This window comes from Falco biarmicus, chromosome 5 (genome assembly GCF_023638135.1).
Source record: "Falco biarmicus isolate bFalBia1 chromosome 5, bFalBia1.pri, whole genome shotgun sequence".
Lineage (NCBI taxonomy): Eukaryota > Metazoa > Chordata > Aves > Falconiformes > Falconidae > Falco > Falco biarmicus.
In genome coordinates, this window is record NC_079292.1 from 37,799,607 (window position 1) to 37,815,469 (window position 15,863).

Here is a 15,863-nt window from a genome sequence, read left to right on the forward strand (position 1 = left end):
GTTTCTGCTGGTGCTAAGTGCACACGTGCTGGTTGCTCTGTCTGCGTTGCCTGCTGGCCAGATATGCAGTGAGCTCACACTGCAGCTATTCTCTAAAGAAAGCATTATTCTGAATCCTTCACTTCTAACTGGCTACTGATTGTCAGGAAAATTGTAGTTATTTAACAATTTCGACACCTCTTCCCATCTGTTGCATTTTCTTGAAACTGGGCAGAAGTTACTGGGAGGGACATCTGAAGGATGGTCCAACTGAAATATGTCAGTCAAATACACCTTTAGGAAACTTGGTTAAAAAGAATTGGTATGATAGAGATGCATCAAATTTTTCATTCACATCTATCATACCAAGAACTGTCACAGTTTATGTGATTAATAGGTACAGCAAATGACTATTGTTCAAAGTTTCATTGTGGGGGATACACACATGTTTTTCAGTCATTATAAATCCCTTTGATGGAACAGCTTTTAAATTCACATAAAAATAGAGCCCACTGAATGGCATATATACCTTAGTTGAAGTATTTAAAGACACACTTTTGGTAAGTTTAGTTTTTGTGGACGAAATACAGTCACTAAAAATGTTAACATTATATCAGAAAATAACATGTGCTGACCGAAATAGTTTCTCTCTTGCCCTTCCTGTGTCTGGGCAAATCAGGAGAGAACAAGGAAACAGCTGGTCAAACACAGATGAATCAGTGTGAAAAAGCACACAAACAGAGATTAAAGATGCTGGCTTTGCCACAGAACACCAGGACTGAAATCTCCTTCTTTCAAATAGGACAAAATTAGGAAAGGAAGAAGGTTTCCCGCATGGAGCACCTGTAAAACTTACTCCCATCAAAGGCACAGCAATGTAACAGACATACCGTCTTCACTGGTATGGGGCTCTGTACTAGCATCCTGGTCCACTTCCTCTAATGTACCATGTTCACTGTATGGGCTGTCACTGAAGGGAAACAGAAGGTTGCGGCAGAGAGAGAAACCACACGTATCAAAAATATGCCACCCCTATGAGATTATTTACAATTATTCTTATAATGTTATAACGTTATGTGCAACATAATTCTCATGACATTCTATGAATGTACAATTACTGAAGAAGCCTACACACCTCTCCTTCAAACAACATTGTCAGTTAAGAAGTTCCCAGAACCTTTGAATCCTTGAATTTATAAAAGTGTATGTTGCTAAGAGAATGTCCTGGTTTTGGCTGGGATAGAGTTAATTTTCTTCCTAGTAGCTGGTACAGTGCTGTGTTTTGGATTTAGGATGAGAATAATCTTGGTAACTCACTGATGTTTCGGTTGTTGCTAAGCTATGTTTACATTAAGTCAAGGACTTTTCAGCTTCTCATCAGCACAAGAAGCTTGGAAGAGACAAAGCCAGGACAGCTGACTCAAACTGGCCAAAGGAATATTCCACACCATATGATGTCATGTTCAGTATACAAACTAGGGGGAAAGCTGGCCTGGGGCTGCTGCTCCGGAACTGGTGGGGCATCGTTTGGCGGGTGGTGAGCATGACTTGCTCACTTGGTATTGTGCATCACTTCTTTTATATGTTGTTGTTTTGTTGTTATTATTATTATTTTCCATCTGTTTCTGTCCTATTAAACTGCCTTTACCTCAACCCATGAATTTTACTTTTTTTTGCCAGTTCTCTCCTGCATCCCACTGGTGGGGTGGAAGTAAGAGAGCAGGTGTGTGGTGTTTAGCTACCCTGCTAGGTTAAACCATGACAGAGAGGAAAGGAGCAGGGGGAAGGCATCATAAGCTGAAATTTGTTAAGGTGGTTCACAGCCAGAAAGCCAATTTCCTACTTGGCTGTGTGCTCTGCACGGTACACCTGGAATTCTGGCTGCATCTGGCTGCTTCATGGTTTTTTATAGCTAACACTTTACTATGCGAACCTAAATGCTCTTCACATTTATCTTCATAAATCTATTGCATGCGAAAGTAATTTTGTATTACAGGAGTTACCCAGACAAGCAGCCTAATGATTTTCTTAAGGATAAGATAGAAGGGTAATACTCTGACTTACCAGTAGTCATCTCCAGCCATGCATTTTTCATACACTGGGCCATCAAGTTCTTTAGCATCTGGAAAAATAGCCTCATGATGGATGATGATGGTTTTGATTATCTCATTCACGTGTGCCTGACAAGATACCTGGTCTTGTATGTCTGGAACAGGCATCAGGGTTGGCCCAAAACAAATGGCCAGGTTGTACGGATCCATCATGTTTTCATCACTGTACTGTGAAAGGCTGTTATAACATAAAAATAAAGAAAAATTGACTTTTCCACTGTGACTAACCTTATTCTGAAAACTGGAGAAACTTTATTTTACATCACAACTTAAGAGATCTCCTGTTTTCCTTGAAACTTAATCCCACATAAAGTAACAAAACAAAAAAAGAGGGTTTTTTCAATAGGCTATATACATTATAAAGTGAGTTTAGAGCACATATATGTAAGCATATGTATGTGTTCCCACATTATTGTGTTTAGTGTACGATGATCTAATGGGCTAATGTAAAATGCATGACCTGCTGCTGCTTCTCTCTCATCAGTGCTTATCCCTGGAGGCCCAAGAAGACAGGATGCAAAGTGGGTATACATGCCTATCGTTTCTCATCAGACTTCAATGCATCTCTCCCATCAACTGGCTATATAACTTAGGCAGACCGGATTGTCTTCTGGAGGCAACTAAGTTCCTGGATCTGGCAGAGGCTCTTGCAACTTCTGGTTTGCTTTTACCATACAACCCAAAATCCCTGAGCATGTTGCCTTCTGCCCACAAACTCCCACAAGTTTCATTTTGGAAGTGTCCAAATGAAAGGCTTTGATTGTTCTTATTAAACAACTTTTGCAAGCTCTCCTTTCCTCCAGAAAATGAAATATTACTAGTTTTCAATTTTGATTTTGAATGAAAAGTTGCTATTTATTTCTTTGTTTAGAAGCACTGACATTTCTAGTGGAAATGCTGGCTTTTGAGTGGTTCTGTTCAGGGCCAGTCAAACAGAACCTGAAGCACTGGGATGTCCTTTGCCTCAGTGTTGCTCTGCACTCTGTAAGGCATATGAATTATTATGTCTGGTTGTATGTAAATACAGCATCATATTCCCTTTAGAAAGGGCATTTTAGAGAGTGCTTTCCATGTACAAATAATACAAACTGAAGAGGCAAACCTTCTAAATGACTTCCCTCATAACTAGCTCCTCTCATAACTAAAATTCATCATGCTCTCCTCTTTTTTATGCCGTGATTTATTATGTCCTGTGTGTTAATTGGAGACATCTTGTTGTACTGTTTTATAAGGTGATTTTGCCTTTCTATGTGTGCAAGAATGCGTAAAAAAGATTGTATCTATCATTGTGAAACATGTTAAGTTCTGCTGGTGGCTGGAGACATGGTGCTCCTCAGGGCTCAATACTGGGGCCAATACCATTCAACATCTTCCTGTGAATGACCTAAACAATGGGGTCGAGTGCACGCTCAGCTGACGTACAAATGATGCCACACTGTGGAGGGGCAGTAGATATGCTGAACGTCAGGGTTACCATTTTGAAGGACCCTGACAAGATGGAGGAATGAATGAACAGGGAATTCGTCAAGTTCAATAAGGATGAATGCAAAGTCCTGCCCATGGGATGGAATAATCAGATGTATTATTACAGTCTGGAGCTGACTGTTGGATAGCAGCTCCCAAAGGAAAGCACTGGGAAAAGCACTTCTTGGACAAGGGGTTGGATGTGATGCAGCAATTCCATACGCCCACAAAGAAGGCTGGTTGCATACGTGGCTTATTAGGAAGAGCAAAGCCAGCAGGCCAAGGGAATTGATTATCGCTCTTCCACTTGGTGCTCACGAAGCTGGACGTGAGGTACTGTGTCTTGTTTTGAGAGACTGACAAACTGGTACAAATCCAGCAGAGGACTACTGACACAGCTAGGGAGCTGGAGCATGTGGATTATAAAGTGAAGTGGAGACAACTAGGTTTGTTCAGCCTCTAAGAAGAGAAGGCTACTGAGGAATCTAGCTGCAATCTTCTACTATCAAAATTAAAAACAAGAGAGAGTCAGACATAGGTGCACAGCAAAGGGATGAGAGGCAATAGATTCAAGTCACAACAAGAGATATTCCAATTGGAAGTGCACACTATATATATATATATATATTCACTATACGAGTGACCAGGCACTGGGACTGACTGCTCAGAGAGGCTGTGGATTCTCTGCCCTTTGAGGTTCTTGACTGGACAGAGCCTTGAGCAACTTGTTCTAATGTTAGAAACTTTAAGCAGAAGGCTAGACCAAATGAGGTTTGCCATGAGGTCCGATGACTTCATGTGGCCAAGCAGGCATAACTGCATATGCAAAAAGCAGAATTGGATTTGCAGAAAGTCAGAGGAATGTTTTTCCTGTGGATGCACCAAGAGCAATTTGGAGGCAGTAAGGGATTTAGGCTGCTTTCTGCATTGCATTCCTGTGGAGAGCACAGATGTAGCTAACAAGACCATGTAACAAGCACAACCTCATACAGCTCTGGTCAATCTGTATATCTAAGTAGAGGAGAAGCTGTGATATAAGCCTTTGAGACATTTACACAGCGTCACTTTTGGGGGATGAATTAATGTTTCAAATGAATGGTTATTTTCATAAAACTGTAGATCTCTGCCCCTCTCTTAAATATTGCTTGAAAGTGGTTCACAAATTACTAGAAGAAAGGAAATGGGAACAGCTGTGAATACAGGCATGCACACATAACCGGGCTGAAAGACCCTGTTTCTATAGGAACAGACAGGATGAATGAAATGAGGAAGGTCATAAAGACAGAATGAATCAGCAGAGGGCAAATTTAGGGAAAAAAGAGGAAGAAGGCAATACAAAATCAGATATAAAGGAAACAGACAATATGACAGCAGAAAAAGAAAAGCTAGAATCAGGGCAAAGTGCACAAGAAGCAAAATTTTCAGTGAAAATACCGGGGGTCAGCAAAACCAGAGAGGGCTGTGAAGGACTGGAGGGAGAAACACAGTGTAATTGCTCAACCTGTCTTTTATTTTCTTTTTGAGAATGAAGAAGTTTTTCTGGGATGATGAAGACTTGAACACCACTTTCCCTTTCTCACACAACCCTCCTTCCAGCAGCTGCCTCTGTTTTGCAATGTGAGAACCAAGCTACTTTATATCGAAGCATACACAGGGGATGCATGTTCTCTGTACTGTAGCCCTATCGCCAGAAAATAGAAGCAGCAACACAAAGTCTCACCCTAGCAGTTCCTGGCATCAAATAGGTAGCTTGTAGTGCCTATGCTGCTTGAATATACTGTTTATTTTTCCCATTAGGAGATTAAATCCAGCTTGAGATACGGAAAAAAATTTTCTACTTTTAAATTACGTAAACCATGTCTAATGTAGATACAGTTTGTATTTGTTATTTTTCTTACCAGCTTATTTTGTTACTGGCTTCAATGCTGTAGCCTCCCCATTTCAGACAACAATTTAATCTGTCTTATTACAACCTTGCTCAGTTTTGGACAAATAGAATTTTAATTTGAATGAAAACTGGTGTTTTCCTTCTATTTTCATTGCCTATTAGAACATCATCTTTTGTGTTAAATGGAGCTTAAATATAAGTTCTACATACAGCATGAGTAAACCCCAAGAACTTCAATTCCAGCAGAGGAAGGCAGATAAAGACACAGTACCTCGGGAATTATAAAGCACTTACTGGTTGAGGAAGGCGAAGAGGTATCTCATCACTATAAGGACCGACCTGGGCAAAGTGAGGAGGAGTTTGCGGATGTGAAGAGCCCTCTCATAGAGATTGTCTATTCCTGAAAAAAGAAGAAAGTATTTTAAGTTCCCTTTCATATAATGGTCTAAAATAGCATTCAGTCGGTTTACTCAATTTACTTCGACTCTTTACCATCACATGGATGTAGCCAGTATCTTCTCATTTTGGCCTATTAGAAAAACAAGATCTAAGTCCTTCTCTCTCTCATTAAAACCACAGTTTTAAAAGGAACATCTTTAAATATCAGAAGTCACAAATCTGCCTAAGTCAAATTCTGGCCACTGCTTAAGCTAGACAGCTCACAAAACCACAGTATCAGTACATAAATAACCTGAGGGAACCAAGGAGAGATGTTTGCCACCAGTTTCAAATACAGATTCCTTCTCTTTATTTGAACGCTCATATCAGATATAATATTCCAATCACCAAGCTTCTCTAATGAGTTTTCTTAATCAAATTTTCAGCTATAACTCTCTTAATGGCTAAGCAGGAGAAAGGCCTTATGTCTTACGGTGTGTAAGCAACAAACACAAAGACCAGATGTATTTTCCCAAATGACTTCATAGCAGTCCACAAAAATTCTTCTGAAGCAGGCAAAACAAGGTCAGCTTAATAAAAGCATCAGTTTCTAATGTCTTATAACAAGGATACATTATCCTCTACGTTGGTCAGAACGATGTGGCTGCAAGTGGGACAGTGATGGGATAAAAGCATAAATTGTTTTTCAAAATAAGTAATATCTCAATTTTTTACTCAGTGTGTTTTCTGTGTAAATGACACTGTCAGAAACAACCTAAAATTTCAGTAATGCTTTTTATGTCAGCCAGGAAAGAATGCTGCAATTAACCACATCTAGGGGAAATCTTAGCAGACTGCATAAGAAATACTGTCGAGTGGCACTGAGATGGCTATTAAAAAAACTGGAGATGAGAAACAGAAGCTGATTCCAATAGCTGAAAAGCCATTTGTACCCCAAAATGTGGTATTTAAGAGTACGCATTTAGAATAATTACATAAAAATGTGCTAACTGTAAACAGAGTTTTTGGTGTTTATTTGTGCTCTTTGCTATGGCTGTTTCTACCAATCAGTGTTTATTTGTAGATGCAAAATGTGTGTTGACTTATGTTTCTTAGAACAACTGGTGTCTAGTAATTAGTATTTTGGTACCCAGTACTAAGCATAAGCACAGCACATTGGCAGCGATGCTTCTGTTTACCACACAGAAGTGTTATAGTACATTAGGAAATGCCACCGTAGTAAACTGTGGGTGCGGGAAACCTGTTCCTACATCTGCACTTACAGGAGATTCCACTGTCTCAACACCACTAGTGCGCTGGGAAACAGAGGGATGGGATGAAACTCAGCTCCTTGAGAGTTTCTGCAGGAGAACAGCCCACCACTGCTTGCAAGAAGAAAGTCCATTTGGATTGTGGTATCTACCGCAGGAGCAGCAAAGCGGAACTCCCACAGGAGATAAAAGTCTATTCCCTAACAGAGCAGCTGAAGGCTGGAATGGTGTGTCCCTGATGAGATGCCACAGAGCTGGCAGGAAAAAGAACTGCTAACAAGTTGTATGATTTATAACCTAGTGAGTCACACTGAACACAAACTCTACCTGAAAATCAGTTCAGGCCACTACATTTTCTTAAGCTGAAATTCATGCATGAATCAAAAACAGTAATTTCTGGTCACTGGTTAAGGAGTCCATGGCAGGGAGATGCGAAGCCTGGGAGCTGCCTGCACAGCAAGGTTGTTGCACAGAGCAACGATTCTCCTCTCCTTTTTTGGTGCATACCACATCTTGCAGATATCAATGCTATGTACCCTCACATCTGCACTGTAGTGCCACGCTGCTGTTCTGCAAAGCCCCCAGCCACTAGCTTTAGTGCCAGGCCTTTCTCCTCCTGCCTAAACTAAACCACACCCAGGCAAGAACCCTGCCTGCACCTGCAGTTCCCATTCTTCTATACGAAAGCAGCTGCTGTTACAGCTAGGGCACCTTGTGGGTCTCCAGCTCAGCCGACCTTCCCCCTGACCAGCCTGTCTGTGACTCTCTGTACACAGAGCTGTAACTCTAGTCCAGGGGTCCTCAAACTTTTTAACCAGGGGGCCGGCGCGCGGATGCAGTGGCAGGCAGTCATCTGCGGCTGCTTGGTTCCCCCCCCAACCCCCGGCGGGGGGGTCTGTAAATACCAGGGGCTGGACTGAGGACCCTGGGGGGTCGTATCTGGCCTGTGGGCCGTAGTTTGAGGACCCCTGGTCTATGTGGGTTTGAGCCTGTGTGCATGTGCACAGGTGGATTTTCTGGAGTGGGGCTGAGGGAGGCACGTCCAAAGGTGCTTTTGTTACATCTTCCAGCACTCCCGCCTCAGCAGCACTGCCGTGCAGTGCTGTGGCACAGCTCCTCTCCAGCCCTTCTGCTGGATGTGGGAAGCTGGAGGGAAGTTGTGATGCAGCACCTGGACCTGCCTTCTGCATTACAGTCTTTCCTGGCCAATGCCTTGTGCTGCAGACCTGCCTCTTCCAGCCATTTCTGGAGACCAGCCCTGGACCACGTTCAGTCATTGCTGAACTCAAATCAGAGCCGAGAAATGCACTGGCTGGGCTCCCCGGTGGGTCCAGCAGCTCTTTCCAGCAGTTGTGCTGCCTATCTGGATGCAATAGCTCTGTTTAAACCAGTGAGCTAAACCAGGATGGGGCACACTCTTCAACACTGGCAGGCAGCTAACACAGTAGTTACTACACTCTCCGCTGTGCTTGTGGTTTGGGCCAACTACAACTCTTCCAAGCAGTTCCTAGACATGGTTCGCAGGGTGCATGAGCCAGGAACTGGTCCCACTAGGCAGCACGGACACAGCAGAGTAGGTACAGTGAGTGGCTGCGTGGCCATGTGTTGAGCTATCTGTGCTGCCCTACTAGGAGCATGATCAGTACGAAGTATTAGCAGGTCACCTCTACAGTGAAGCAGTTACAAGCTATACATGCTGGAATGAGGTGTGAGTATTTCCAATACCTTCCTGGTAACCCAGTTCCAGCTTCCATGAAAGCCCCCCTTATTGAAAATCCAAACTACTGCCAAGTGGTAAATTCATGTGCTTTCCATGCTATTTCAAAAGGCTCGTTTTTCTTTCTCACAGCACTGATTTGGTTTAAAGGAGATAGGTAACAACGTCATGTATTTGTATGTTGCTTTTAAATGAGGGGCCAGATTTCATAGTTGCGTGTATGCTGTGTGTGAGTGTTTGGGCACATAAGGAAGGAAGAATGAAAACAGAGTGATCTTTCTGCACCCAGGCAAAAAGAATTTGCAGCTCTGCAGCTTCGCATGCAGAGGGAAGAGAAAGCATTGCTTTGCCTCCACAGGCTCTGCTTTGCTGAAGAGCACCTCAGGGCAGAGCGGCCATCCAAGCTACGAGCTGCTGCTGTGAAGAACCACTGGCAGGCCCAACACTGCAGAAAGCTGGCTGTGTCTCCCCTCTCACAGCACTTCTGTCGTGGCCCTCTTTTCATTACTTTGATTTTCAAGAACTGTAATTAGCCCTACCTCAGTGCCCGGTGAGGTATTACCCATTTCTCAGCTAAGAAAACTGAAGTGCTGATATTACACGACTTGTCCTAATAATGCAATTAGCTGCCAAGCAGAAACAGAAATCAGGGGATTTGAAAACTGGTTCATTACTCTAATGATACAATAAGACTCACATTCCCAAACACACGCAACAGGACAAGCCTCTGGCAAGGCCAAGCACACTGAGAAATAACATGTTTTTTCTGACTGTGGAGTGAAGGAGGGAAGGGAGATGTGTGTGAAGGACACATGAATATCAACCACAAATCAAGACTACCATCAGGTAAACATCACAAATATAAATGGTTATTATTTTTTAGTTCCCAGTTCTCAGAGCAGAGCAAAACTTTTGGAGCTCCAGTCTGACACACCTGCCTTCCAGACCCGTCTCAGCCACCGAGGTCAAACCCCCAAGCAGAAGAGCTTTCTGCCAGCCAGACGTGAAGGAGTTTGGTGTGGGAACACTGTGCTTCTGTCAAAGTGGAGCTACAGTGCAGCCCAGAGCACAGGAGACATTTGTGGGGTGAAACAAGAGAAGGGGAAGAGGCCAGCTTCTGGGGCTTCACGACTATAGCACTCTGTGCAAGAGCTGGGCACCTATGTCCAAACCTATTAATGTATCTTTATCAGACAATAATGGAACAAAGCACCCTAATAATATAAGGACCTTGATTTTCTGTGTATCCATAAAATTATCTAGGCATCTAAGCATCAGAGGTACTTGGGATCTAAGAAGCCTCCACCAGCTGCTGCAGAAAACATTAAAAAGAGAGCTCAAAGGACTCTTCAGAGGTCATTTAAATCTACAAACTCACCCTTCAACTTCACCTTAATCACCTCTGAGAGACAGCTGTCCAACCTGTTTATAAAATCCTCCAAAGAGGCAGATCACAACCCTCACAAGAAAATCTGTTGAGGTACAAACTTGCATTGCTGTTGGAAAAGGATTATTTATTCATGTCCCACGTGGATGAGTGAATCCAGATGAGACTAATGTCATTGTGTAAATGAAAGAATTACTTATCAGCTAGCTGCCACTTTGTCAGCCATGAGCTAAGAAGCAGTTCTCAATAGCATGAGATAAGCATAAATGCTAAGTACTCAAGCCTTAAAAGGTGTGATCTTCAGCCTCCAAGAACCCTGGAACCTGTTCTGGAGAGGTGGTGTCACCTTTGCTTACTGCAGAGACACACAGAATCAATGCGGTCCACTTTTCCCTTCCACGAGAGATAACACATTTTAACCGCTTGGTCATTCACGATGAGTTTTTTGCAAAGGCAGACTCTAAAGTAAAACAGATCAAAAGTGAACCATCTGCCTCAGAAGATCAAAGGAAAGCTGAGAGGGGAGCAAACATGATTACTAACATAAGCCCCTAAATACAAATAAAACAAAACTAAATTATAAATAAAGACAGGGATACAATCATCCTAAATAACATTAAGAAAATGTAAATTGATGTTTAATTAAGCAGTAATCCTGAAGTAGTGGAGCATGTAAAAGGCAATAAATATTCAAATATATAAATGCAGCGCTTTGGTGATGGAGAACAAGAGACTTTTGTAAGAGAGCAATTGCTGGTGGTTACAAAATATTTTGGGCCAACTGGACAGCTATGTGCCTTTATCACTCTGGTTCAGCTAAAAATGCTACAAAAGCACTGTACTTTCATTGGTCTTGGGTCTACTCATGGCCTCTCCTGCACTGGTGGTGAGACATGGTTATCCAACAAGAAGATTCAGCCTGGGAGCAGTCAGAGCTCAGAAACATGAGCGTTGTGTACGCTCTGCCACCCTGTGTTACCAGACAGCCCCCATGGGTCAGTAGTAACAAAAGGATTGCAAACATTTGGCAAAGGGAAGATATTACCAATCAGAACACGTGGAAGGAGAAAGCTGGTGTCAGCAGTGAATGAATTGTGCTACATCAACAGCCGGTGCTGTGCAAGGTAAGCATATTTCACAGGCAAGGGTAGCACAAAGGAGGAAGAAGCAAGCAAACAATGGTAATGTAAGACATCTCTCCTTTAGGACCACTGTTTTGAAGGATAAAATCCAGTGTGATAACTCTATGTGGGGGTCACTTGCTACTTCCACTTGGTGTGGTGGCTACTAGGAACAGAATGAATGCCTAACATGTATTTTACACACCTGCTGGATGTCACATGGGACTCAGTTACATTTGCAGATGTAATTTTTATGATCAGTTTGCAGCTGACAAGTAATCTTCATGAATATGTATTAGTGCTGAAGTTAACAATTTGTGCCTCTTTCCACTCTGGTAGATGAATCCAATCCAACTCAAAGATACGTATACATTAACTCAGCAATGCCACTTACAGCTCTTTCAGATCTATTTAAGAAGGCATTACAGGAGGACAAACACAACGGTCTCCACTGTCACTTAGGGAAGGAAGCTGTTGTCATTTTGTTGAAACTTTTTCAGGAAGAGTTGACAATTCAGAATATAGTTCTTTGCTTTTTAAGTAATGGGCAATAGTCTGAGAAAGCAATAAAATAATTTCCTTTCATAACATTTACGCCTTTAGGTAAATAGGCATTGCTGGCAGCAAGGGACTGAAATGAAAATCAGAAGGAAAAAAGATGTAAGTTTTCATCCAGCCTGGCATCTTAGTATATCAAATTTAGGACAAGGGAGATGAAACCATGAAGAATTATAATGACCTGAGCAGAAGCTAAACAGTCTGGGTAGCTGAGATGTGTCTGCTGCTGCATTGCACAGCTATGTATGTAAATGTGAACTGTAATTCACATGTCTAAGAACTGACACAGGAGAAGAACTGCAGTCCCCCAGCAGTGAAGGTGAATTATGGCCAGCCCTAAGCACAGCTTCAGTATCTTCTGTCTTCACCTAACTTCTGTTACGAATATTTTGCTTGTTTCTACAAAGGGGCAGAAAAAAGAGTGCAGTGCAACATCCCCCCCCCCCCCCCCCCCCCCGCCTTATTTTACCCTCTGGATTGCCAGATGCTGCTGGGAGCAATAGTAGCCACTGCTTTTGCTGACAATGCAGAATTATGGCCCGTAATCAGATGGATTCTTTACGTTCTGTCCTATGAGAAGTCATAACTCAGCCCAAATTTTATCTAAAACAGTTCATAAACCCAAACAGAGTAACATTGTTCTCATGAGTGTAATTAATACAAATTGCCCTAAAAGTCACAGTCATTTTGCACTGTTTCCACTGTATTTACAAAAGGGAAAGCATTAAATCACAATGCTCTATTTCATTTGGAAATATATGCATAAATGCAAAAGAATTCCTCAGTGGCTGTACTGAGGAAAGGTTCATTTTGCAGCTGCAACCTCAATTATGCTTGACATCCATAACCAAGTACTTCAGTTTCAAGGGGTTTTTCACTGGCAACGTTACATTTCCATATAAAATGTGTGACATTCTGCCCTTTTACAGTTTTATGTGAACATTAACCTTATGAATTTGCTTTCTCACTCCCCCCCCTTTATAACAATTTCTGCCAATGATTAGGAAAACCACACTGACATTTATCTTGAAAAACTATTCAAAAACAACTTAATGTTTATTCCTTTCCTCACTGTTTATCAGACAGTGAATGCAATATGAATTAAGAGTATTTAAATCCTCACTGTTTATGAGACAGTGAATGCAATATGAATTAAGAATATTTAAACCCTCTTAATTAAAAATTGAAAGCTTTCTGGACTTTACATATCAATAGTGATCTAAAGAAGTTACAGTGCTCTCAGGCACTCAGGACACATGAGCAGAGAAAAAGAAATTAATGCAAACAGGTTCAAAGTCTGAATTGGGAGAAAAATCTTGCCTGCACTCTCTTCCTTTTTGCCAGACATACAAAGCACTAAGGTTAAAAGATAGCAATGGAATGGGTGTTTGAGACCAACAGTTTTTGATAGTATGTGCCAAGTAGGTGCTATTTAAACTAAACTGTGACAGGTAGTCTATTCTGAAACTCTTGTAGGTTTTTTGGTTTGTTTTTTTTGTTTGTTTGTTTGTTTGTTTTTTGTTTTGTTTTGTTTTTTTAAAAGCAGCATCTTATCCCTGGAAGTGGTAGACCACTTAACAAAGTACACAGACTAGGTACACAGCTGTGAAAACACTCCACCTCAGGCTTCTCAGATAATCAGAATATGCAGATGCACAGCTCTCTGTTCCTAGCATGCAGGTCTGGGGCTGGCTGTGGATGCAAGGCACAAGAGATGTTTCTTTCCCTCCTCATACAACATTCAAGCCCCCCACTGTGACAACACAAAGTCAACTCATCCCAATGTGCTCAAAGCAAAAACTGCTTTTCCAAAGGGTTTTTGTTCCAAAGTGAAAACCTGCTGTGTTCCAAACTTACTGCTCCTCCCTCTGCTGGAGGCAGGTATTGACATACCATTTCAGAGTGCCCCTCGTGATAACCTTGTGGAAACCAAACCAAACAACAAAATCATCCTACCCTAGCTTCCTCCAAAACCTGCCAGACAGATCTGCGACTCTTACAACACATTATCAGGAAGAAAATCCTCTGCTTTCTTCTGCAACAACAATAGCAGAAGTCAAACCTAGCAGAACTACTCAGTCGTTACACCTTGTTTTGACAAACTGTCATAGAGATGATAATCCAGACTTAAGACAGCCTCCAAAAACAGCCAGTCTAAACCAGGATCAGATGGCAACACCTCTTTCCCAATAATTGTCTCATTGTAAAATGTGGCATCGAAAGGCAGTAACTTTGTTCCAGGCTAGTCGTCGTTACCGATTTCAAATCTGCTGGATGGTACTATTATTCAACAGAAAGGCTGTCAACTCTTCTGCAAGAAAATAATCTGCTGCCTACCTTGAACATGCAATAGCTGGACATGCTCAAAGGAAACCAAGGCCTAACGCTAAGGATCTAGTATTCATTGCTGTTTTTCTTGAGGTTCTTTGTAACAAAAGACCATTTGGGGATACCTGAACTGGATCCCTCTCAGACAGTGATGCTCTGAGAGATTGGTGAATCTCTCCTGCCTCTGCAGGTGCCACGTACACATAGTACACATTGAACTTCCACCCCTCTGTCCAAATACTCCATCCTGTCTTCAGAAGCTTCAACGGTGAACTGAAACTCTTTGAAATTATCCAGGTTCCCCTTCCTGGAACACATTTAAAAAGTTGTTCTGTGCAAATATTTTTCCATCTCCTAGCACTCACCTGTACAATCTCTGTACGTTGAATACTCATTCTTGATATTTTACAATTCTATTTAAAGCTTTTCAACATAGCCATACCATCTCCACATGTAAGAACCGCCACTTATATTTTTCTTAATACTTAGTCAAAATAATAAAGTCATCAAGAGATCCAATGGGCAGAATCTGACAGCAGAAATTTTGAAAAGGAAATGTGGTACAAATGTTTAACGATGAAAGTGATTAATCATTTGAACAGCTTATCCAAGAATGTCGTAGATTTTCTGTCAACTGAAGCCATTAAATCAATAATTTTTTTCCAGCACAGACGCTTTAATTCATCCAGAAGTTATGGAAATCAGTGCAGGATTATTAGGTAAAGTTCCATCATGCCTGTCATGCAGAAAATCACTCAGTCAAAATGATCCGGTTTTAGATTTCAGTTTCTACGACTCACAGACATTTTCTGGGCTGTGGCACCGCAGTTAGCTAAAGCTGAACTCAGGTAGAACCAAGATCATGGTTCCTAAAGAGACAGCGTGCCCCTCAGCATCAGGGATCCGACTGTTAAACTGCAGTTTTGAGGTCCTTCAGGACTTCTCAGTACCACCGAGTCTGTAAATAGCAACAGCTGCAGAAAACCCCGCAAAAAATGAAACACAAGGTATTGCACACAGAGCTGGTCAAAGCAATCCATGTATTTGTAACCTCCAGACTGAATTACTGCAATCCTCCGTGTGCGGAAAGGAAACCACACATGTTGGGCTCCCCCAGCAAGCAGCAGAAAGGCCCATCTGATGGCCAGCCAAGGACACTGTGCACACATCGATCTGCGGTCCTGCCTGCTGGGCTGAGACCCCTTTGCCAAAATAACATGGTTTGGAGAGAGCCTGCCCTAATTAATATCCCAAAGGGCTGGCCCTCGTTACCTGTGAAACTGCCGCTTTCTCCATTTGGCTGAAGCAGGCAAGCTATAAAGGAAAGGTTGAAAGGAGGAAATTTTTCCGCAAAGCTAGCACCTCTGACCGCTTCTAATGGACCCACTGGGAACAGTAAGCCTACTGATGGTTGGCTCAGCCTCACCCCTCCTCAACATCTGCCGGGATCTGTGAACTGGGAGAGGTTTTGTGCATGCCAGAGCAATTCACTCATCCACTGTGAACTTCCTAAATTACTACAACCTCTCTGTGTCCGGCTACCAACACCAGCAGTGCACAGACAGACCCAGGCACCACTCCTCCAACACATCCCATTACGACTTGTGTATTGGAAGGCAGACTGGGCTCTTCTGCAGACAACATCTAGCTGCTCCCCCCTG

The 15,863-nt window shown here is 42.3% G+C and overlaps 1 protein-coding gene across 2 annotated transcripts in view; it reads right to left on the bottom strand.

Moving 5' to 3' along the window:
• SRGAP1 (SLIT-ROBO Rho GTPase activating protein 1) overlaps positions 1-15,863 on the bottom strand; it is a 150,395-nt gene that overhangs the window by 12,722 nt on the left and 121,810 nt on the right. For both annotated transcript variants that reach the window (XM_056340622.1, XM_056340621.1), the window contains exons 16-18: positions 5,737-5,842; positions 2,044-2,268; positions 870-949 (exon numbers count right to left, since the gene is read on the bottom strand). In XM_056340622.1, coding sequence (XP_056196597.1) covers positions 870-949; positions 2,044-2,268; positions 5,737-5,842 — 411 coding nt within the window. The remainder of the gene's footprint in view (positions 1-869; positions 950-2,043; positions 2,269-5,736; positions 5,843-15,863) is intronic.